A 23,630-nucleotide genomic window follows, 5' to 3' on the forward strand; every position below is an offset into this window, starting at 1 on the left:
TGGGAGCTACGGGTTTTGAAGGGAACCCTCGCGAGATAAACCTTAGACAACATGCAGCCAACATGCAGACAAGATACAGAGTACTTGGTGATGCCTCATGGACGAGAGGAAAAGTGTCAAAGGCACGAATGCGGCTCCTGACAAGCCGATGTCAATGGCTTCGAGCACCCAAGCTCAAACACGCCGCGTGGCAAAATGGTGGCATTGTCCTTTTGTCGCAACACCTATGCACGCAGCCTCAGCGCGTTCAGCCCCTGTAAGGTTGACGGCACAAGAGCGGAAGATCCACAGTGTGCTCCAGCTGGTTTTTCACAAGGTCCAGCATACAAATCCAGGCCTGGCCTGCTCAGCAGATCAGGCCAAATCGGGGTGTTGGGCTCCGCAGGCAGATCGACGGGATTACAAGACGTGTCGAGCCGTGCCGTGAGTAGGGACAGTCAGAGGCTCTGTCACTGGACTCTGGATGAACCTGTCGAGGACCTCCTCATAAAAGTCGATCGCCGACTCCCCTCATGCTGTTCCTCCTTCCTCTTTCACGAAGCAGATCGCAGACAGACACAGCCGTCCCTTACACAGCCGATCACGACTCCCACTCGTCGTTTCTCTCCAGCAGAAGGCACGCTGACCTCATGCAGTTCCTCTTGCCTCTTCCACGGAGCAGATTGCAGACGGACACAGCCGTCCCTTACACAGCCGATCGCGACTCCCACTCGTCGTTTCTCTCCAGCAGAAGGCAGACTGACCTCATGCAGTTCCTCTTGCCTCTTCCACGGAGCAGATCGCAGACAGACACAGCCGTCCCTTACACAGCCGATCGCGACTCCCACTCGTCGTTTCTCTCCAGCAGAAGGCAGACTGACCTCATCCAGTCCCTCTTGCCTTTCGGGGCGGCCTTTTCATGAGAGCCGATCGCAAAAACCCACATGCAGTTTCTCCTCCAGCAGAAGGCAGACTGACCTCTTGCAGTCCCTTCCTTGCCTTTCTTTTGGCTCGCTCTTCACGAAAAGCCGATCGCCCGACTCAACTCTCAGGCAGTTTCACCCTTGCCTTCCTGGCGCTCGCTTTTCTCGAAGCTGACTGACACTCTCAGAGTGCTGGGCGGGGACTCGTTCGGCGAGGGGAAGGAAGAAGAAGAAAACCACCTCTCGGCACACTACCACTGTATGAACAATGAACAGCCTGCTACATCTCCCGACACACATGTAACGTCCAATTACCGAACAACCTGGCCAAACATGCATTTAATGGGGGATCTGGGCTAATCCTATATTTAATAACACACTAAGGGCCATTTCCGCAACAATATATTGTAGCGTCTCCAATCATGGTGGGGCGTACAATTTTTTTGAAAATCAAAGTGGGCGTGGGACAAAAAAGGTTGAGAAACACTGACTTAGAGTTTTCAAAAATATTACTCCCTGCCCCTATCTACACACCCCACCTCAAAAGTTTCCCTATTATACTCACTTATTACTTGTATTGTTTCTAGAAGTAAGGCCTAAGTCACATTTGCCACGGCGGCCGTGGGGTCTTCAAAATCTATGGCCACCAGCAATTATACGGCGGCCGCAGTATTTCCACGGTCACACAATGTAGCAGTCACGTAGGTTTTTATTTTTCGAGGAGCCGCACGGCGTATTTAGAAATTGTGGAGACCGAAAACGTGGGGGTACCGTACGGTCTTTGATTTGATGTCGCATGGTGACCTTAGGGCGTCGCTGTGGCGGCCATAGAATTTTCAAGGCAGACGCAAGGTGACATCAGGGGGACCACAGGGGGACCCTAAGGCGAACGTGCGGCCAGACGGACGGTAACGAGTGGGTATATATACCAGTTCTTTTTTTTTACTGAAATAAAAATATACCAGTATATATAATTGAATATAATATACCGTGTTGCCCCCAGAATCCGAATGCCCCATTGTTTGAACAAATTGGAATCCGAACAATTTTTTTCAAGAAAATTTTGCCCTAAAAACCTAATACATTTAAAAAAACCGAACACAATGTAGCGTTCATGTTTATTCACGTGTCTCCCCCACCTGTTCGAGCCGCATCTTCGCGCTTTGTTTATTCAGTTCGTCGGTGGATGTACTCGTGAAAGCATCTCTCATGTGTCGATCGATACTTTAGGCCTCAGTCACATTTGCTCTACGGCGAGGATACGGCGGCCGTACGCCCTCTGAATTTACAGAAACGTGCGGCGGCCACAGAGAAACTGAGGTGGCTTCAGGGTGGCCCTACGCCATTATGGCTATATTTTACAGGTCGTAAGGTCGCCGTGGAATTGTAACGCGGAGTTATAACTTTTTTCATTTCTACTTTCGACGTGGATAATTCGACAAGCCGAAACAAAAGATCTGGTAAAAAAAAATTTAACCCATTCGTTACCGTCCGTCTGGCCGCACGTTCGACTTATGCTCCCCCTGCGGTCGCCTTGTGGGCACCTTCCGTCTGCCTTGAAAATTCTATGGCCGCTGCAGGAACGCCCTAAGGTCACCATGCGACATCAAATTAAAGACCATACGGCACCCCCACGTTTTCGGTCTCCACAATTTATAAATACCCCGTGCGTCTACTCCAAAAATAAAAACATATGTGACTGCTACATTGTGTGACCGTGGAAATACTGCAGCCACTTTATAATTGCTCATGCCCGTACATTTTGTAGACCCCCTAGGCCACGAGCCAAATGTGACTTAGGCCTTGCCTCGTGTTTTCACCTTCATTTGTGATGTTTGTTTTTTTAATCATCTTGTTTTTTAATTAATAACAAAAAAAGCAATCCGATCACGTGGTGTGATGGACTGTCGGGCAAGGATTGAATTTCACAGCAAAACCGGTTGTAATTTGGAATATCCATGATTACGTCAGCCCGATGCGTTTGATGAACGTGATTGTGGTTCTGCGGGCATCATGTTTGAGCTGCCCTGGCAGCAGCGCTCTCGCAGAGTGCGCGAGCGATCGGAACCCAGGCCGGAGCACGAGCCTGTGTGGACCTTTGGATGTGGTGATTGTACCACTTTACATACAATACACTGCCACCGAAGGTCATTTACTCATCTTATTTTACCTTAAACATGGAGAATTTCAGTTTAAAGTGTCTTGAAAGTGGGTTTTCTTTGGGTCCACGAACGGATTAATTCACTCCATTATTTCTTATTGGGAAAATATTTTTGGAATCCGAACTTTTTGCAATCCGCACAGCCTCCTGGAACGAATTAAATTGGGATTCTGGGGGCACCACTGTATAGGGAAACACCTATACTCCGATCTCTTGCGGTAGCGCACGGTCGACGCAGACTGCCACGGAGGCCGTATGTAGGTGCACGGCGGGCGTAGGGGAACCGTGCGTCGACCCTGCGTTGCCCGCAGGTAGTCACACAGACTGCAAGGCCACCATACGGCGACCGTGGAAATATTGCGGCCGCCTTAATTTTTTGGGGGTTGGGAAAATTTATTTTTCATTTAGAAGAGCTTACGGCAGCCGCACGAATTACGCAAGCCCACCGTACGCCCTACGTACGGTCGACGTGGAACACATCTACGTCGTAGCTTGGCTTGTCGAATTGCTACGGCAAATGTAGAAATGAAAAAAGTTATAACTCCGCGCTATAATTCCACGGCGCCCCTACGGCCTGTAAAATATAGCCAAACGGCGTAGGGCCTCCCTGAGGCCACCTCAGTTTCTCTGCGGCCGCCTCACGTTTCTGTCAATTCAGAGGGCGTATGGCTGCCGTATCCTCGCCGTAGAGCAAATGTGACCTAGGCCTTAAAGCCAATCAAAAATCTGTGGCATGACTTGAAAATTGCTATCCATCAACGCTCCCCTCTTAACTTCACTGAGCTTGAACAGTATTTTTACAGAAGAATGGGCATGTATTGTCCAATCAAGGTGTACAAAGTTGGTGGAGACCTATCCCAACAGACTCACAGCTGTAATTGCTGTCAAAGGTGCTTCCATCAAGTATTAACTTGAGGGGGATACTTATCCAACCAAGATATTCCAGTTTTGGTTCGTGGGTGCCAGCAGTGACCACTGTTTTGGTTGTGTCTGTGTGTCTGTCTATTTGTGACTCTCTCCAGAGCATAGCTCCGTGACGTTTGATGCAATCTTGACGAAACTTGGACACAATCGAGATATCATAGTCTAGTTGTGTCTTTTTGTATGAGGGGCGTCCCACGCCCCTTGTTGGCGGAGCCATGCCCACTTGAACTTTTTATTTATTTTGGTTCGTGGGCACCAGCAGTGACCGCTATTTTTGTTGTGTCTGTGTGTCTGTCTGTCTGTCTGTCTGTCTGTCTGTTTATGACTCTCTCCAGAGCTCCATGACGTTTGATACGGTCTTGATGAAACTTGGATACAAGCTAGATATCATAGTCTAGTTGTGTCTTTTTGTATGAGGGGCGTCTCACACCCCTTGTCGGCGGTGCCACGCCCACTCGAACTTTTTTTCTCTCGTAATTTCATTTCCTAGAAGTTGTGCATAATGTCCATAAAGCCTCAGTCACATTTGCTCTATGGCTAGGATACGGCGGCTGTACCCCACCTGAGTTGACAGAAACGTTCAGCGGCCGCAGAATTTCTGAGGTGGCCTCAGGGTGGCCCTACGCAGTATGGCTATCTTTTACAGGCCGTAGGGGTCGCCGTGGAATTATAGCGCGGAGTTATAACTTTTTTCATTTCTACGTTAGCCGTAGCAATTCGACAAGCCAAGCTGTGACGTAGATGTGTTCCACATCGACCATACGTAGGGCGTACGGTGGGCTTGCATTATTTGTGCGGCTGCCATAGGTTCTTATCAATCAAAAATGAATTTTGCCAACCCCCAAGAAATTACGGCGGCCACACTATTTCCACGGTCGCCGTAGGGTAGTCCTAAGGCATCCCTGTGTTCAACGTATGGTGGCCTTGCGGTCTGTGTGACTACCTGCGGGCAACGCAGGGTCGACGCACGGTTCCCCTACACCCGCCGTGCGTCCTACGTAGGCCTCCCTGGCAGTCTGCGTCCACCGTGCGTCCACCGTGCGCTACCGCTAGAGATCGGAGTATAGGTGTTTGCCTATACTTTGAACTGGTATATTCAGATATATATATATATATATATATATATATATATATATATATATATATATATATATATATATATATATATATATATATATATATATATATATTATAGTTATAGTATATTCAGTTTTATATATATACTGGTATATTCCGAACTGTTATATTTTTATTTCAGTAAAAAAAGAACTGGTATATATACCCACTCGTTACCGTCCGTCTGGCCGCACGTTCGCCTTAGGGCCCCCCTGCGGTCACCTTGCGGGCACCTTGAGGCTACCTTCTGTCTGCCTTGAAAATTCTATGGCCGCTGCAGGGACGCCCTAAGGTCACCATGCGACATCAAATCAAAGACCGTATGGCACCCCCACGTTTTCGGTCTCCACAATTTCTAAATACCCCGTGCGGCTACCCGAAAAATAAAAACATGTGACTGCTACATTGTGTGACCGTGGAAATACTGCGGCCGCCCTATAATTGCTAGTGGCCGTAGATTTTGTAGACCCTATAGCCGCCGTGCCAAATGTGACTTCGGCCTAAGTACAACATATAAGAAAATCCGATTTGATTTGGTCAATTTTGACGGAAGAAATAGGTTTTTACAGTAGGGCTTCCTCAAAAGCTTCCACTTTGATGGAAATTTTGGTTCGTGGGCATCAGCAGTGACCACTATTTTGGTTGTGTCTGTCTGTCGTCTGTCTGTCTGTTTGTGACTCTCTCCAGAGCATAGCTCCGTGACCTTAGATGCGATCTTGATGAAACTTGGACACAAGCGAGATACCAAGGTCTCGTTGTGTCCTTTTGTATGAGGGGCGTTCCACGTTCCATGTGGGTGGAGCCACGCCCACTTCAACTTTTTTTTTCTCGATTTTTTTTTCTCGCAATTTCATTTCCTTGAAGCTGTGCGTAATGTCCATAAGTACAACATATAAAAAATCCGATTTGATTTGGTCAATTTTGACGGAAGAGAAATGTTTTTACGGTAGGGCTTCCTCAAAAGCTTCCACTTTGATGGAAATTTCAATTTTTTATTCAAGACTGGAATCCAACTTGAGTGTTTCGGTGTTTCTATAACTACCAATTTTGTGGAAATTTAAGCTTCCACAAGCTGGATCTAACTTTCCATTCTACTTCCACTTCGCTGGAAATTCCTAATTTTTGTTTTGATTTCAGGCATCAACACTGGACTCAACCTCAGCGTTTAGATGTTTAACTAACTTCCACTTTTGTGGCTTCCACAAGCTGGATCCAACTTTTCATGCTACTTCCACTTTGCTGGAAATTCCTAATTTTTGTTCTGATTTCAGGCATCAACACTGGAATCAAATTCAGCATTTAGATGTTTAACTAACTTCCACTTTTGGTGCTTCCACAAGCTGGATCTAACTTTCCATGGTACTTCCACTACGGTAGAAATTGTGTCGATCCAGAAACACGTGCAACCAACGGCAACGCAATTGTATTTATCGTGGCATTGTTCAATAATGCCCGCGAACCATCGTTGCCTCCTGGCTTGTTGTATTTTTAATTGTACTTTTAATCAGCTCAAAGCTAAGTTCAATAGGCTTGTTATCATAAACAATATAAGGTTGTGAGTTTGAATCCCGTTTAAATACCGAATGAATAAAAGCTTAGGAAAATTGAATATTTCTATAATGAAATTAAATTTTAGGTAGCTTGAGCATTGATGGGTGATTGTGTGCATTTGACGGAGTGCTGTTGGGTGGGGGGGGGTCTCATCAAGTGGTGTTGTGTGGTTGATGATGTGTGTTTTGTTTTTTTTTAAACAAGCCCATGCCCCCTCCCCTGAGGAGAAGAATTTTTAAACAATACAAAAACTTGAATTAAATAAAGAAATATATATTTATAAATTTTGCATTTTTTTTTTCTTTGGATCTTGTATTGTTAAATTAGTGTGGTGTTGATGTCGTGTAGGCGTGATGGGCTGAATGGCTTCCACCTGTGTCTGATTTCCTTCTATTTCCTTGTATTGATTAATTTTCTGAAATTTGTAGAATTTTTTTTTCACTTGGAAGTTGTGGGTTACAATGTGTAAATAAAGGTGGGAAAAAAATCTGATTCAATGACATTTAAATCTAGGCTATAAGGCAACAAAAGGTGAAGAATTTTAAAGGGGGTGTCAACTTTGTATGGGCACTGTAAATTCTTATTCATAAACAGCGTTCTCGCTCTGTACATTCAGATATACAACATTTTACAACTTACATGCAACACAATTTACATATAACATCGAACATTCAGCATTGTCAAATTAAGTGGCTATTTGGAATGCAGACAGCTTTGGGGAAAAACTGTGCATAAACCTGGTGGTTTCAGTCCAGAAAATGTGGTACCGCCTTCCTGATGACAGAGGTGACATCAGGATGAGAAGGGTCTTTTATGATGCAGAAGGCCTTTCTGTGGCAGCGGTTGGTGTTCATATCCTCGATAGATGAAAGCTCTTTACCTGCGATTTTTTTTTTTTTTTTTTTTTTGTGCAGTCCTAACAATCTTTTGTATGGCCAAGTAGTCCTGCACAGGGGAATAGTCATACCAGGCTGTGATGCAGCCTGTCAGTATGCTTTCAATGGTGCAGCAATAGAATTTCACAAGTGTGGAGGTATGCAGTCTGAATTTTCTCAGCCGTCTGAGAAAGTAGAGGCGCTGTTGTGCTTTTGTTATAATAGATCTGGTGTTGTGGGACCATGTCATATCATCGGAGATTGGAATGCTCAGAAATCTGGAGCTGTTCACAACCTCCATAGCAGTCCCATTGATGGTGATGGGAAAATGGTGTGTGTTATTCCTCCTAAAGTCAATAATGAGTTTAGTCTTGCTAACATTTTGGGCCAAGTTATTTTCTTGGCACCACACTGCCAAATCCTGCACCTCACATCTGTAAGCACTCTCATCATTGTCAGTTATCAAACCAATCACAGTGGTGTCATCAGCAAATTTAATTATACAGTTGGTGTTATACTTTGCTATGTAATCATGAGTATACAAAGAGTAGAGTAATGGACTGAGTGCACAGCCTTGTGGGGCACCAGTGTGAAGTATGAGTGTGGATGAAATAGCATTACCAACTTTCATAACCTGTGGCCTACCTGTTAGAAAATCAAGGATCCAGTGACATAAAGAGTTACAAATAACAAAGGCCTGTAGTTTTATGACACGTTTGGAAAGAAAAATGGTGTTAAATGCAGAGCTATAATCAACAAATATCATTCTGACATATGTGTTCCGATTGTCAAGATGTTCTAGGGCAGTATGCAAAGCCAGAGATGTAGCATCAAAAGTGGTAAATGTTAAAAATCTCAAAAATTCTCGGATCTGGAACTGAATCTTCCCCAAAATCTAATCATTTCGTCCTTGTCAAACACTCAACCTCTCCAAATGTCGTCCAAATCTGTCCACAACTTTTTTGAGATATCCTGCTCACAGACAAACAAACATACAAACAGACTTTTACTTACCCAGAGGAGGAGGAGGTAGCAGTCCGATGGGGGTTTAACCAAATGCTCAGAACATCGTGCGTAGGACTAGCAGAGTATGTGAAAAGCTCAACAGACTTGCGGATGAGATTTGTACACGAGCAAGAAAACAACAAACCAGAAAAGGGATCCTTAATCCATTTAGCAGCAAACTTCCAAAAACAGGTGCAAGTTGTGGATACTACACAGGAATACAAAACAGAAACAAACACAGACCCAATAATTGCAAAGAAAACAAAATGGAAAACTACAAAAATAAACAGCAACATAATATATACTCTGACAAATTGGAGAAAGACAAAAGAGCAGGAAAAAAAAAGCTTCACAGGACAGGGATCAACAAGTAAGGATATTTGGAATGGCTAAGAAGAGGTCAAATTTGTTTGGATGGAGAACGTCACCATCAATGTTTAAAGGTCCCATGACACTCAAAACTTTCTGGTTATTTATATATTAACTTGACCTTCCTAGTGAAGAAATCACCCATGTTTCTTTGTTTAAATCAACAATGGGATAATTACACCAATATTTCGAACATTTCTAGTACTTTTCACAACTTGCTATGCCCCACCCTTCAAAAAAGTTGAGTTCAGCGAACCGCACGTCATGTGACCGTTGACATCATCTCCAGAACGCGACTCGCACAGAGTGGATTGATTAGACGTCGCGCGCCGTATAAAATACATACAAATGCATTGCGCACATGTGTTTGCTATCTCAATGATCGTCTTCTGATGAATGAATGTCGAGTTGGTATTGCTACGTCTAAGTTATGAGAAATAAATTACAAGTGGAGGCAAGCTAACAGCACTGTTGTTGTACATGCACTTATACCAAGGCCATTGGCATGTGAATCACTTTTTAATTAGGGAGCAAGTATAATTCATTTCAGAATTTTCTAATTTAAGACAATATTGGTGATGCAGCATGTTTCTGGTGGCAGCAAAAAAAAAACAAAATCTATACACCGAGGACAATATGCTCTTTAAAATCTCAACGTTTTCACAAACGTCAACTAACTGCATGCCTGGGAGGGTAGGGTTTGCTTAGGATAATGAACGTCCCTGATTCTCTGACACATCGACAAAGGTATCGGGTAGGCAACATGCTTTGTAAAGGCACATGAGGAGTATATTTTGTTACTGTACAAGTGGGTCAGAATAATACAGTTTGCACCGGCACATAAACGAATATACTTTTTGCAATACTGTAAAGAAATTAATACTAACTGCACATGGTAATTTGCCCAAAATATTACAGCAATTAAAATGTAAAGTACAATTATTAAATATAAATGTATACATAGAGTGCAAAGATAATGAGCAGACCTGCACAAAGAAATGAAAACTGCAACAGAAAAGATCTTCTTGTTGACTTGTGTATACCCTTGCAATGAAGCTTACAAACAACAAGTAACAATATAGGAATACCCATGCCCACCCAAGATAAAAAATAATGACAACAATAAATGTCCATTTGGATATCTGACAAAATGCCCACTTCACGCTTCCTCAAATCCCCGATACTCCTATTACACGGCCTCATAGCCTCGGGACTCTTACGCATTGACTTATACATTGTGTGCATGCTAATACAAGGTACTTGTCAACTCTAGTCTCGACTAGTCTGATAAATCTGACATGCTGTAGCTTTCTTTTATTATTCTCTTTTTGGGTAGTCGATCGAGTCGAAAAAAAAAAAATGTTGGAAAAAATTTTTTCCGATGAAAAATATTTTTTTTGCTGTACCCTTATTTGTTGGTCGTGGTGTCGGTCTGTCCGTGTGTGTGTTTGTCGGGGGTTTTTGACCCCCTTGCAGTAGTTCAATTTTGATTAAATTTGGGTGGTTGGACCAGTTTATGACCTCATTGTGCCGCGTAGGTACTGGTTGCTAACGCCCCTTTGGTTGCCCAGCAACAGGACTTTGAAATTTGTTTTAAATCATAAAGAAATTATTTTTTCAAAAATCGGGCCACGACCGACTGTGGGCAGTACATTCAGCCATATTGTCAAAAATTTCCAGCCGGATCCCATGAAAACTGTCGGAGAAGATAGACGTTGAATGACCCCTGATCGAAAACAATAAAAAAACGAAGTTCGTTATATCTCAGAAACTATGAGTCAGATATACATAAAACTGGTATGGTAGGTTCATGGTATGTCGTAGTTATGTGAGAGAAAGAACCATCGCTATGGACCCCTCCGTTGCCTAGCAACGGCCGAAAAACCTCTAAATGTGGGGGTATTTTAACAAAAAACAATCTGCAGCATTAACCCTTGAAGCTAGAATCATGAATTTTTTTGTGCTTAATGCTCAGGTCATTCCCCATCGAACGGGCCCATCGCGTCAGATTCTATTGCGTAGTCGACTACCCATGTCCGCCTACCGGCTTGTCTTCATTGTTTTCTACTGGCGCTACATGACGACTGTAGGAATAAAATAAATAAAAATGCAACAGAACGTCAGATTTATCGGACTACTCGAGACAATTGTCACAAGGTGTGTTCTGCACACAAGTTTTCATCGTATCCGGACAGCGAGATTGCTTCGTTTTATGCGCGGAGAGATACTGCCGATGACATGGGCTGGCCTTGCTTGCGATTCATTCGCCGCGGTGCAACATGTCCGCTGCGCTGGTCACGTCACCTCACTAAAATATTTCTGATATCGAGCAGTATGCAAGTCGAATTTACATTATTGAATTACGAATAGGATTTTGTCTAACCAGTTGTTATTGCCAAGTCTTCCTTCGATGTCTTCCCGATCATCATGAACGCCGGAAATTTCATCGCCAGTTTCCTCTCCTTGTCCTGCTTCGGGCTCGAACTGGTAAGGCCGTATTCCATTTCCAGCTGCCTGAACTTCACCTCCCGCGACTATGTTATCCGACAATTCTCCATCTGATTCAGACCAAAATCCTTCATTTCTCTCAGTCACTCTCGCTACCAGACAAATCAAAGTCCATGTCATCCATTATTCAAAACCAAATGTTTGATTTCTTTTAAAGCAGAAATGAACGAAGCGTTTGAGTTAACCAATTGAATGTGGAAACACACAGGAAGCCAATAGAATCACGTAGACCACCAACCCGAGTAATTTACGTGCAGCCTTTGTCGTTCTGGAGATGACGTCATGTGGGTTACGCTCCATTCAGTAGATTTCGGCAGAATTTTTATGGGCGTTCCCAAAGAGGTTGGTTTTTTTTAACTTTACATTTTACAGAACGAGTATTGTGAAAAAACATTGTCAGATCTGAAATAACGATGAAAAACTCCTATAGGACATATATATATATATATATATATATATATATATATATATATATATATATATATATATATATATATATATATATATATATATATATATATATATATATATATATGGGTGGTCCAAAAAAGTCGAAAAAAATAGAATGTTGCTCCACAAGCTTAAATTTATTCTAATACGATCCAATAACTTGCATAATTTTTTTTTTAGCTTGAGAGGAGGTGATTTAGAGATCGCTCCATATGACGGACGACTTTTCGTCTCATGACTTGAATAAATTAGGGTATGGTCAGGTACGATCCGGGTACTTCTGGATGTCCGAGGTGGAAATGGAGTGCATTTTCGAACTCTATGGGGTCGATTTACTCTAAGAAATGACTGCACTGACATTGAATTCACTACCATTTCGAAAATATGACCTAAAACAAGATTTATCATTACTGGAGTTGAGTAACTAATCCTACTCATTTCGATATTTTCTCATCTATAATTGATTTGTTGTCCGTCTAAACATTTCTTCGAGTAAATCGACCCCACTGAGTTCGAAAATCAGTCCATTTCACCTCGGAAGTTCACCTAGGAATGTATGGATTCGCATCTCACCATACCCTAATTTTTCAATCAATGGAATTACAAACTATTAGAATATTTCGTCTCATTTACCAAATACCACTATCATCTCCGCCTCTATTGCTGTCTCCACTCCCGCCTGAACTTATTTCTAGCCGGCCCAACATCCAGTGTTTTAGATTCAATGATTCACGAAAAATATGTTAGTTATTTATTTAGTTATTATTATATTAAATTAGGCTATGGTGAGATGCGAATGCGTACACTTCTGAACTCTCGCTATACATATATATATATATATATATATATATATATATATATATATATATATATATATATATATATATATATATATATATATATATATATATATACTGGGAACTCCCTCGGCTAATTAACACCGCACCACCCCTCGTGTGGTGAGACGTAACACTTAAGCTCACAGGTTCCCTCACTTAGTCACATTGAGATGCCTCCTACACGTCCATGGACCAAGCAATTCGACACAATAATATATTCCCGATTATATTCGTCCATCTACGTACCCCCACAACCGTAACAATATTTCAATCCTACCTCCTGGCTGTTATGATGAGCATCAGCCACAGATTACATCTCACACGGTAAAACTGCATAATCTACAAAGAACCACAGTCTGTCTACCACCCAGACAATTGTTCCTGCTAATGCAAACCAATCAACCAGAAGGGGCATGTGGTGCAATCGGGCGGAAAAATCGAAATGTGTGGAGCATGACGAGCACTCCCCTGATCTCCAATGGACTTTATATCCAGGGCAGAGCGCTCGTCACGCTCCACACATTTCGATATATATATGTATATATATATGTATATATATATATATATATATATATATATATATATATATATATATATATATATATATATATATATATGTGTTCAGGTTAAATTTGTACCACCCTCATACTTCACTTTCAAGTTAATGAGCTCCAGAAAATTTAATGCCCAACTTGGATGATTTACATGATAACTTGTGTCCACATTACTTCTACTCATAAATGGCCCATGAAAGACACTTCTTGGTTCGTCAGTGGAATCATCAGGGGTATTTGTGGTTCAGGGAGAAAGAAAACAAATAAATACAGCTTTAATCCTTTTGTATAAATTGTTTTTCAAAAATATCGACAACCTTCATTGTTTAAGCTGAACGGCTTGTTTATGAAAATTTAATTTAAATACAAGTCTGAAGACGACGATGGTTCACGAGCGGTATTTGACGATGTAGATTGTTTCAGAAGTCAAGGATGAGACAATGTGATAATGTTTGACCAAGTTATAAAAATGATCAACATGATGTGGTACAAGTGACAGGTTATTAGCTGCAAAATGTCGTAAACCCGGTTTCGTTCAACTTTAAAAATTTGACCTTTACATTACTTTTAAAGGTCACAAAACAATGTTGTGGACATTAAAATAAGGAAACAGGATACGTGCTATAGCTTAATGGAGTTAGTTCGTTGAAGAAGGTCGAAAACCCGGTTTGATTCCCACAACTTTGAAAATTTGACCTTTGTGAACTTTAAAGGTCAAAGGTCAAGGATTATGACCTTTGGTGCAAAACTTCCTCTGGAACATTCCAGGAACAATATAACGTCATATATGGCATTTCGCACTCCTCGGATTATCCAGACTTTGATGAAATCAGCGTAAAAACAAAATTGAAGGGGGCGCCACGGGCAAGGTGTTCGAGATAGAGCAAAATGGTTTGAAGACTTTAGGTGGGGAATGACCTCAAGATTATGCATAAAAAATATTGTCGTCCTAGCTCTCAAAGTTTGGGCGGTCGTATGATTTTTTTTTTGTCAAAATTCGAAATTTTCAAAGTTTGTGACCTTGTGACCTTGACCTTGACCTTGACCTTGGGACGAAAATGAAAAATCGAGCTCCGTGGGGCTATGCAGGTGCCATTGGGCTAAGCAAATACCGAAATCCCTGCCAGATTCGACAAACCCCTCGGAGAAGATGGATTTTTATGTCAAAATCGCAATTTTCTAAGTTCGTGACCTTGTAGCCTTGACCTTGGGACGAAAATGAAAAATCGAGCTCTGTGGGGCTATGCAGGTGCCATTTGGCTAACCAAATACCGAAACCCCTGCCAGATTCGACAAACCCCTTCGGAGAAGAAAATTTTTTACGTCAAAATTCGCAATTTTCTAAGTTCGTGACCTTGTGACCTTGACCTTGGGACGAAAATGAAAAATCGAGCTCCGTGGGGCTATGCAGGTGCCATTGGGCTAACTAAATACTGAAACCCCTGTCAGATTCGACAAACCCCCTTGGAGAAGATGCAAATTGAAATTGGCTACCCCCTAAAAACATGTTTTTTGGGTGTGGCTCTGCCCATAATTGGCACACCATGCCCATTTTCAGGAAAACACAACTAGATCATGATATAAACCTCCCACCAAAATTCTATCAGGATCGGATCAAAACCCACGGAGCTATGCTCGGGACAGACAGACAGACAGACAGACAGACACACAACAATAACGAATATAATGGTCACTTATTTTTTTTCGTGAAAATATTTTTTTGTGAACCAATAATCACATGAGGTGTTCCATTTCTCCAGGGTTCTGGCTGCTCTGGATGCTTATTATCCTCCTGAGCTGCTGCTGTGCATATCAGCACCGACGCTCTAAGCAGCGCAGTCACCAGCAGGAACGTCAGCGAGAAATCAACCTACTTGCTTATCAAGGGGCCTGCAACTATCCAACACCGCCATTGGACATCCGTATGTACAAGTCATCTCTGTATACTCTTAACAGATCCTTTGACACAATGCCTTTTTCATTGCACCGTGATTGAATAGTTTTATAAACTTCCACAATAAGTATGTACTCTTTTAACTGTTTTATATATTACTTGTAAAATCGAAGATTTTTCAAAAGTCTATTTTGTTCTTCTGTCTGTTCGTAAGTCAATCACCTTCAGATCACAATTTTTAAAACCGATCTTCACAAAACTTCACCAAATCGATGAGGTAGTCTCAACTGAGAAGCCTATTGATTTTTGAGGTCAAAGGTCATCTTGAGGTCAAATTTCTACAATCGTCATTTTTCATGCAATTGACTTGAAGTTTGAACAGGATTTGCACAGTGCATCCCTGATTTGGGAAACCAACTACTTTTGAGATCAAAAGGTCAGAGGTCAACTCAAGGTCAAACTTCTAAAATCATCAATTTCAATCTGAAGAATAATCAATTTTCATTCAATTGACCTGAGCTTTAATTAAGATTGTCAATTTTAATCTTAATGAAATGGACAATTTGATGTATCCATGGCAACCTTTGGAGTGGGGGATGGATTTTACAAGCATCGTGCTCTGCATGACGTATTTTTCTTGTTTATTTGTTTGTTTATTTATTTATTTATTTTGTCAGATTCTTACACTTTCCTCCTGTTGTCTGCCCAGGTCTGATGGCTGCATGTAAGCTTCCGCCCTATGAAGAGGCTCTGGCCAGAACAAGTCAAACGCCTCCACCGCCCTACAGTGCCCTGCATGTACAGACGATGCACTCTCCTACTGTCCCACCATATGATGATCCTCCTAACCCTAGGGATGAACCCCTAGAAGGGCGAACTCTGGGTGCTGCAGGATGCAGCATGGGGCCTTCAGAACTGGTGCAAAATCCCAGGGATGTGGACCGTACAACAAGGAGAGCGAGATTTTCAATACCAGTGGAGATTACCGTGCCAACAAACTGGCACAGAGAAATTGAGGATGAAAGCAGTGATAGTGCTGATGAAATGCCGACAAACGGAAGTGGTGGAAACAGAATTGTAATAGATGTGATAACAGGGCAGTGGACGTCTGTTAGTGGCAGTGGTGGCGTTCACCTTGATGGTGGTGGTGGTGGTGATGATGATGATGATGAGCATGATGATGATCATAAGAAGGCTGACAAAAGGTTCAGACACAGGCGGTTGACTGGTGACTCGGGCATCGATGTGTGTGTCAGTGAGCCCGAAGAGGCTGGGGCATCCATGAATGAGGCGCAGAGCGTGTCGCATTCTGGATCTACTGAAGCAGTGGGACATGCGGCATCTGACAAAGATAGCCATAATAACATGTGAAGCATAGGTGTGCATGTCTGTCTGTGTGCTGCTGATGTTTGAGAGAATGTGTCTGCCAGCATGTGATGTTTTGGTTGCGATAATGTCCTATGTCTTATACGTGTGTTTATGTCTGGTGCTTTTCCTTTCCTGTTTGCTGGCACAAATGCCAGAAACGTTAAACTGTGCACAGATAAGCTCATAGTTACCAGCAATATCCCCAACCTCGCAGCGCCACTTATTTCTTGCCATATGCCAGCCATGTAAGATCAGTTCCTGGTGCTAAAAGAGCATGTACTTTATGCCAAGTGTCGATGCACGTGGTGTGAGTGTACATGCAGTTCTCTGCATGCAGGTTTGCACATGATCCTTTCACATCCGTGAAGAGTGAGCAATGACCATGGTGTCTGTCTGTCTGTCTGTCTGTCTGTCTATCTGTCCCTGTGTCACAGGTTTTAAAAGTAGGGCTGCATGTGCAGTGCTTATAATTTTAATTTTTTTTAATCCAACTCTTAATTTCCCCCCCCTCCCCCTTCGATAAAAAAACTTCCTCCAACAGATGCCGATTTCATGAGCATCGCCATGTGCTTATGAGACTTTCAGCGTGCACAACCGTCTTAACTCTAATGCGGGTGCATAAAATCTTCGATCTTCCCATGTCATTTCTACTCTTGTGTGATTGGAATACCACTCCAGCCATATTCTGATGATTTTCTCCTCTCACTGTGGCTTATTCCTTCATTTGGCTCAGATTTTTGTAGAATATATTAGTACCGGTGTAAACCCCACCCCTCCCGTGGCATCTGTGTGAGGTGGGTGTCACTGCTTATGCACGAGTTAGGGTTGCAGGTATACACCTGCTGTGAATGAGTAATTTGAAAATATACTTCAGGGAATCCATACTGCATCTTAATCTGAGACTTTCTACTCACCATGTGCTGTATTGTATCAATATACTCCCCATTGTTTTTGGTGGGCATTGTCTTTTTTTTGCTGCGCTGGATGTGGCCGTATGTGTGTGGTAGAGTTGGGTTTGTTGCTATGTTTGCTTTTCTTAAAAGCCACTGCTGACGTAGAGATGACGTACGTGGGGCATTCAAAGTTCAAGAAACACTGAGGTTTTTTTATCACGTAAATATATAATGTAATTAGAAAAAATATATATATATTTCCTTACTTATCATTAACTTGTATATTGAGAAATGAAAAACTGTTGGTGTTTCTTGGACTTACTGTGAGTATCTCATTCCGAGAACGTTTTGAACGCCCCTCGTATTCTGGCAACTCGGCCTAAACAGACAGGGGACATCTATTTATTACGTACATACCAGGTTGTTGTTGTTGTGGTGAGGGAGGGGAAAGGGGTTGATATATTGAGGAATTAAAAAAAATTAATGGGAGAGAACAGAGGGCAGGGAAGTGTGGAGAGAAGGGAAACGTTTAGGACATGGTGATGAGGTGGCAATCGAGAGGAGGTTAATAATATTTTTCATGTCTGTGAATGTATGACATAAATATATGGCCCCGCCAATGTTGCACGTCTGTTTCATAGGCCTAGCATTTGGGTCTGGCCTTGCATCGTTTGGGTTTTTGGTTTTTGAACAACTCATTCAAACTCTCGTTTTTCCTCTCTTGTCGAATGAACAATTAATTTTTTCTTTTTAAATTTCATTACAGCATTTGGATCGGAAGCGCGGAATTGCTTTATGCTGGAGTTGGTGTTGTTGTGAGATCCTTCCTCTTATGTTCGACCAATCCCACCATGCCCATCGACCTTTCCTATTTTATTATTTTATCGATGCTATCTCTTGCTACAAAAGGGCTCTCTGCCATGCCGAGTGATTGCAGTCAGGTGTTTGTTTCTCGTTTTGTATCATTTTTGATTGTCCCTTTTATCTTTTATCATCAGCATTATTATTTCTTTCTTCATTTATCTGCAATAAGCCATATTTTGACAGATCACTTGTTTTCACGACTGTCATCCATGATACATCTTTAAAATTGCATCTCTTCCCTGCCATACTTCCTCTCTCCTCTTTCCACTTTTTTTTTAATTTGCTGTTTTTGCAGAAAATTTACACTGCTTTTATTATTGAGCTTTTATGCTAGATGAGTTTCTGATGTCTGGGTGCACATCTTATAACTCTTTACCAGACATATTCTGGGCACCATGACGATGAAAGTAAAAGCTGTGACCGCCATATTCACATTGCCTCCTTGCTTTGGAGGTTCACAGCATGGCCTGGATGTGCCAGGCCCCAGAAAGCACAATTTGTCATGGATTCCACGCATAGGCCCGTGGGCTCACACTACGTGCCTAAGGTTCACGCATAGCAGGATTTCTTCACCCTTGCTGGTCTTTCGGCCCATGTACTAACAGAGTAAGGCAAGTGAAAAACCTTTATTTTAAACTCTATGCCTGTGAATGCCTTCGCCTATACTGTTGAATACTCGGGCTGTCGATCGGATGCCTCCTTGTTCCTGCCATGTAGATGTGCATTTGTTTTGGCAAACGAAGCTTTGATTTTGTTTTTTTCTTCCTGTTTATTGTTTTGTGCCATCTTGGAAATCTTAAAATGAGAAATGATGATTTGAAAAGTTTCCTGTTTTTTATTTATTTTAATTTGAACTTGTGATGTGGCCAGATGTTGATAAAAGTGAGTGTGGTCATGGGAAAAGTGAGTATGTTGCATATCAAGTTTGTAGTGAGTTGGCAGACCATCAAATTTTAGTTTCTTTTTTAAAGTTTTTGTTGCAGCCCTTTTTATGAAGAAGGAAAATGTCAAAGCACTTTACAAAGAAGAATAAATGTAAAGTCGTAACAATTGTAAAATGATGGGATTTTAAGAGAAGTTCACTGCAACAGCTACGTGAGGCTGTGCGGAGTTTAAGAGGGAGAGTTTTTTTTTTAGGGGGGGGGGGTTCAGACATGGTGAAGGCTTGTGGAAGAGCTAGGACACCGAACAGATCTGGTGGTTAGCAATGAGCTTGTAGTCAGGTAGTTTATGATAACAGATTTGTAGCTATGAGTTCCACTTGTTCACTAAATGTCTCCGTCCTCGTGTGAATAACCACTGCTCAAGGAGCGCCTTCTGATCTTTACTTGCACCTTGCTATATCACTCGCAGAAGCCCATGGTAAAAGAAAGAAATTTAATTCCACGATAAAAATTAAATAAAGCCTTTTATTCTTGCACCGATTGAAAGAGCTCAAAAATGAGAGGTTGAGGTTATATATTTCTTAACAGCAAAAAAAAAATTCTGGAGTGATTGAGGCAGTGGTTAGCTGTCCACACACCGCCCAGGTTCAATATTTTGCTTGATTGAAAATACTTGTAATTTTCCCGTAGGTTTGGATTAATTGGAAGCAACTTTTACAGAATAATTTTTTTCTCTTCGAGGAGTGTTTCAGGATGGGATGGACAGACACAGTAAGCATTACCCTGATACATATATAAGCTAACAGTAAAAAAAAGTTTGTGTTATAAAAAAATATATCGATAAAATGATAGACATGCACCGTCGCAATACAATGGTCAGCCAACATGTCTCGACATGTTCCCCAGTTTACCCGTAAATATCCGGAATTTCCATGTGCATACTCTGCACTGCACACACAAATTGCCATGCACGTGTACTGGGTCACGTGACAGTGCTACACTTGGTACTGAGGAAATTGCAATGCAGCACTATTCGGTGAAGCATCTCAGCTGGAAAAGAACATTTTTATAGACATCTAAATGTCGTGAATGCCACGCCTTTACTGAAAATGACTGTCCACATGCTATTGGCATGCTTGAGACAGGAATGCCACAAAAAAACGTTGTGGCTAGGCATTTTGGTGTTCATTGGAACACTATACAGTCACTCTGGAGATGTTATCAACAAACTGGCAACATCAGAGACCATCCACGTATTGGGCGACCACATGTGACGTCACGTTGGCAGAATAACCATATCCAGTTGGTGCACCTTTGAAAGTGGTTCCAGACAGCAAGTTTGACAGTTCGCAGCATTCCTGGCTTGCGACCAGTCAGTGCCAGAACTGTCAGGAATTGGTTACTTGAGTGAGTATAACATCCAACCAGGACAACCAGCATTATGTCTGATTTTTGTTGCCATGTCATCAACATGCGTACTGAGCTTGGTGTAGACAATATCTGAGGTTCAGGAGACAAGATTGGGCTGCTATCCTCTTTGCAGAGGAGTTGAGGTTCCATCTCCACAGAAGTGATGGCTGTTGTCGCATTTGACGGGAAGGGTAACGTTACGCTGACGCATCTGTTGTGCAACGTTTGTTGTTTGGTGGTGGAAGCGTGATGGTATGGGGAGGTATCATCGCACATCACAGAACCCAGATGGAGGTCGTTAATGTCAATATGACAGGTATTCGGTATTCGATGCAATGATGAAGTTCTCCGTCCTCACGTTCCTGCAGGTTCATTCATGGACATCACCACACTTCAACAGGGTAACGTGTGCCCTCACATCACACGAGTGGTCATCGACTGCATTACACAACAGACCATTCCCACACTTCTCTGGCCAACTGTTTCACCTGATCTTTCTCCCATAGGACATGTGTGCGATGAAATGAAACAACGATTGCACAGTCTTCAAAACCATCCGGTGACATTGGCCCAACTGTGGCAGGCCTTGTTACAGATCTGGAATGACATCCCTCAAGCCTTCTTCAGCCATCTTGTGTCCTCAATGAGGCACCGTAGCTAAGTGTGTGTCAATGCAAATAGTGGTACACCAGATATTGAAATGTTAACTGACTTTTGACTGTACCCCTCCTTGAGCATCTGGAAACATGTCTTGCATGGAAACCTCAAACATATTGACATTCTCATGTCGATTTCATGTTTATCAAACACTAAATATTTATATGACCAAACAACATGATGCGTTTGAATGTACGAGAAGGTGTATCCAGTGAAAAATTAACTTTCACCCTTTAAAAATCTTGCGAATAAATTATTGAAATATCAGCTACTTTTTTGTACCCTTTTTTTTTTTTACGCCAGCACATGTTTTACGCCGGATGACCTTCCTGACGCAACCCTGGTCGCTTCTTACGACACAGGGATAAGGTACACCTATTTTAACCGGGGTATACACCGGCCCAGTGTACTGGTACTCATTTCGCCGACCTTGGAAGGATGACAGGCTGAGTCAACCCCCTGGTGTATTAATTCAGTGGCCCAACGGGGCTTGAACTCAGGACCTCTTGGATCCCAAGCCGCTGCCCCAACCACTGCGCCAACACCAGGCTCCGGTATGGTGATATATCACTGTTAAAAGAATAAAATGGAAATGTTGAAAAAAAAAAAGGTATTAAATATAGCAACCGTTTTCTGAATCTAATCGACATGAAATATGGGTTTGAAGACCCACTATTATTACAAGTGAAGAAGAAGATGAAGGAGGAAGAGTTTTTGTTTGAATGTAAATTGAAACCAGCCCATCTATCCTCATCTTACTCAACTATATCATACTATTTGTGGCCTTACTCAACTACATCGTACTGTTTGCAGCCTCACTCAACTAGATCATATTGTTTACGGCCTTACTCGACAATATCGTACTGTTTAGGGCCTCACTCAACTATATCATACTTTTAGCAGCCTTACTCAACACTACCATACTGTTTACGGCCTTACTCAACACTATCATACTGTTTACGGCCTTACTCAACAATATCGTACTGTTTACGGCCTCACGCAACTATATCATACTGTTTACTGCCTCACTCAACTATATCATACTGTTTACGGTCTTACTCAACTATATCATACTGTTTACTGCCTCACTCAACTATATCATACTGTTTACGGTCTTACTCAACAATATCATACTGTTTACGGCCTTGCTCAACAATATCGTACTGTTTACGGCCTTACTCAACTCTACCAAACTGTTTACGGCCTTACTCAACTATATCATACTGTTTACGGTCTTACTCAACAATATCGTACTGTTTACGGCCTTACTCAACTCTACCAAACTGTTTACGGCCTTACTCAACTATATCATACTGTTTACGGTCTTACTCAACAATATCATACTGTTTACGGCCTCACGCAACTATATCATACTGTTTACTGCCTCACTCAACTATATCATACTGTTTACGGTCTTACTCAACTATATCATACTGTTTACTGCCTCACTCAACTATATCATACTGTTTACGGTCTTGCTCAACAATATCATACTGTTTACGGCCTTGCTCAACAATATCATACTGTTTACGGCCTTGCTCAACAATATCGTATTGTTTACGGCCTTACTCAACTCTACCAAACTGTTTACGGCCTTACTCAACTATATCATACTGTTTACGGTCTTACTCAACAATATCGTACTGTTTACGGCCTTACTCAACTCTACCAAACTGTTTACGGCCTTACTCAACTATATCATACTGTTTACGGTCTTACTCAACAATATCATACTGTTTACGGCCTTGCTCAACAATATCGTACTGTTTACGGCCTTACTCAACACTACCAAACTGTTTACGGCCTTACTCAACTATATCATACTGTTTACGGCCTTACTCAACTCTACCAAACTGTTTACGGCCTTACTCAACAAGATCAAACTGTTTACGGCCTTATTCAACTATATCGTACTGTTTACGGCCTTACTCAACTCTACCAAACTGTTTACGGCCTTATTCAACTATATCGTACTGTTTACGGCCTTACTCAACTCTACCAAACTGTTTACGGCCTTACTCAACAAGATCAAACTGTTTACGGCCTTATTCAACTATATCGTACTGTTTACGGCCTTACTCAACGATATCATACTGTTTACGGACTTACTCAACGATATCATACTGTTTGTAGCCTTACTCAATGATATCATACTGTTTACGGACTTACTCAACGATATCATACTGTTTGTAGCCTTACTCAACGATATCATACTGTTTACGGCCTTACTCAACGATATCGTACTGTTTACGGCCTTACTCAACTAGATCATATTGTTTACGGCCTCACTCAACAATATCATACCGTTTGTAGCCTTACTCAACTATATCATACTGTTAGCAGCCTTACTCAACTATATCATACTGTTTCCAATCTTCCTCAACAATATCATACTGTTTGTAGCCT

The 23,630-nt window shown here is 41.9% G+C and overlaps 1 protein-coding gene across 7 annotated transcripts in view; it reads left to right on the plus strand.

Annotated features, from left to right (window-relative positions):
- WBP1L (WW domain binding protein 1 like) overlaps positions 1 to 19,096 on the plus strand; it is an 83,799-nt gene extending 64,703 nt beyond the window's left edge. For all 7 annotated transcript variants that reach the window (XM_085874998.1, XM_085874981.1, XM_085875036.1 and 4 more), the window contains 2 exons: positions 15,015 to 15,176; positions 15,858 to 19,096. In XM_085874998.1, coding sequence (XP_085731124.1) covers positions 15,015 to 15,176; positions 15,858 to 16,519 — 824 coding nt within the window. In that variant the 3' untranslated portion in view covers positions 16,520 to 19,096. The remainder of the gene's footprint in view (positions 1 to 15,014; positions 15,177 to 15,857) is intronic.
- The last annotated feature ends 4,534 nt before the right edge of the window (positions 19,097 to 23,630 follow it).

This window comes from Eptatretus burgeri, chromosome 1, assembly GCF_056783735.1.
Source record: "Eptatretus burgeri isolate ZD-2024b chromosome 1, Ebu_testis_v1, whole genome shotgun sequence".
NCBI classification, from domain to species: Eukaryota; Metazoa; Chordata; class Myxini; order Myxiniformes; family Myxinidae; genus Eptatretus; species Eptatretus burgeri.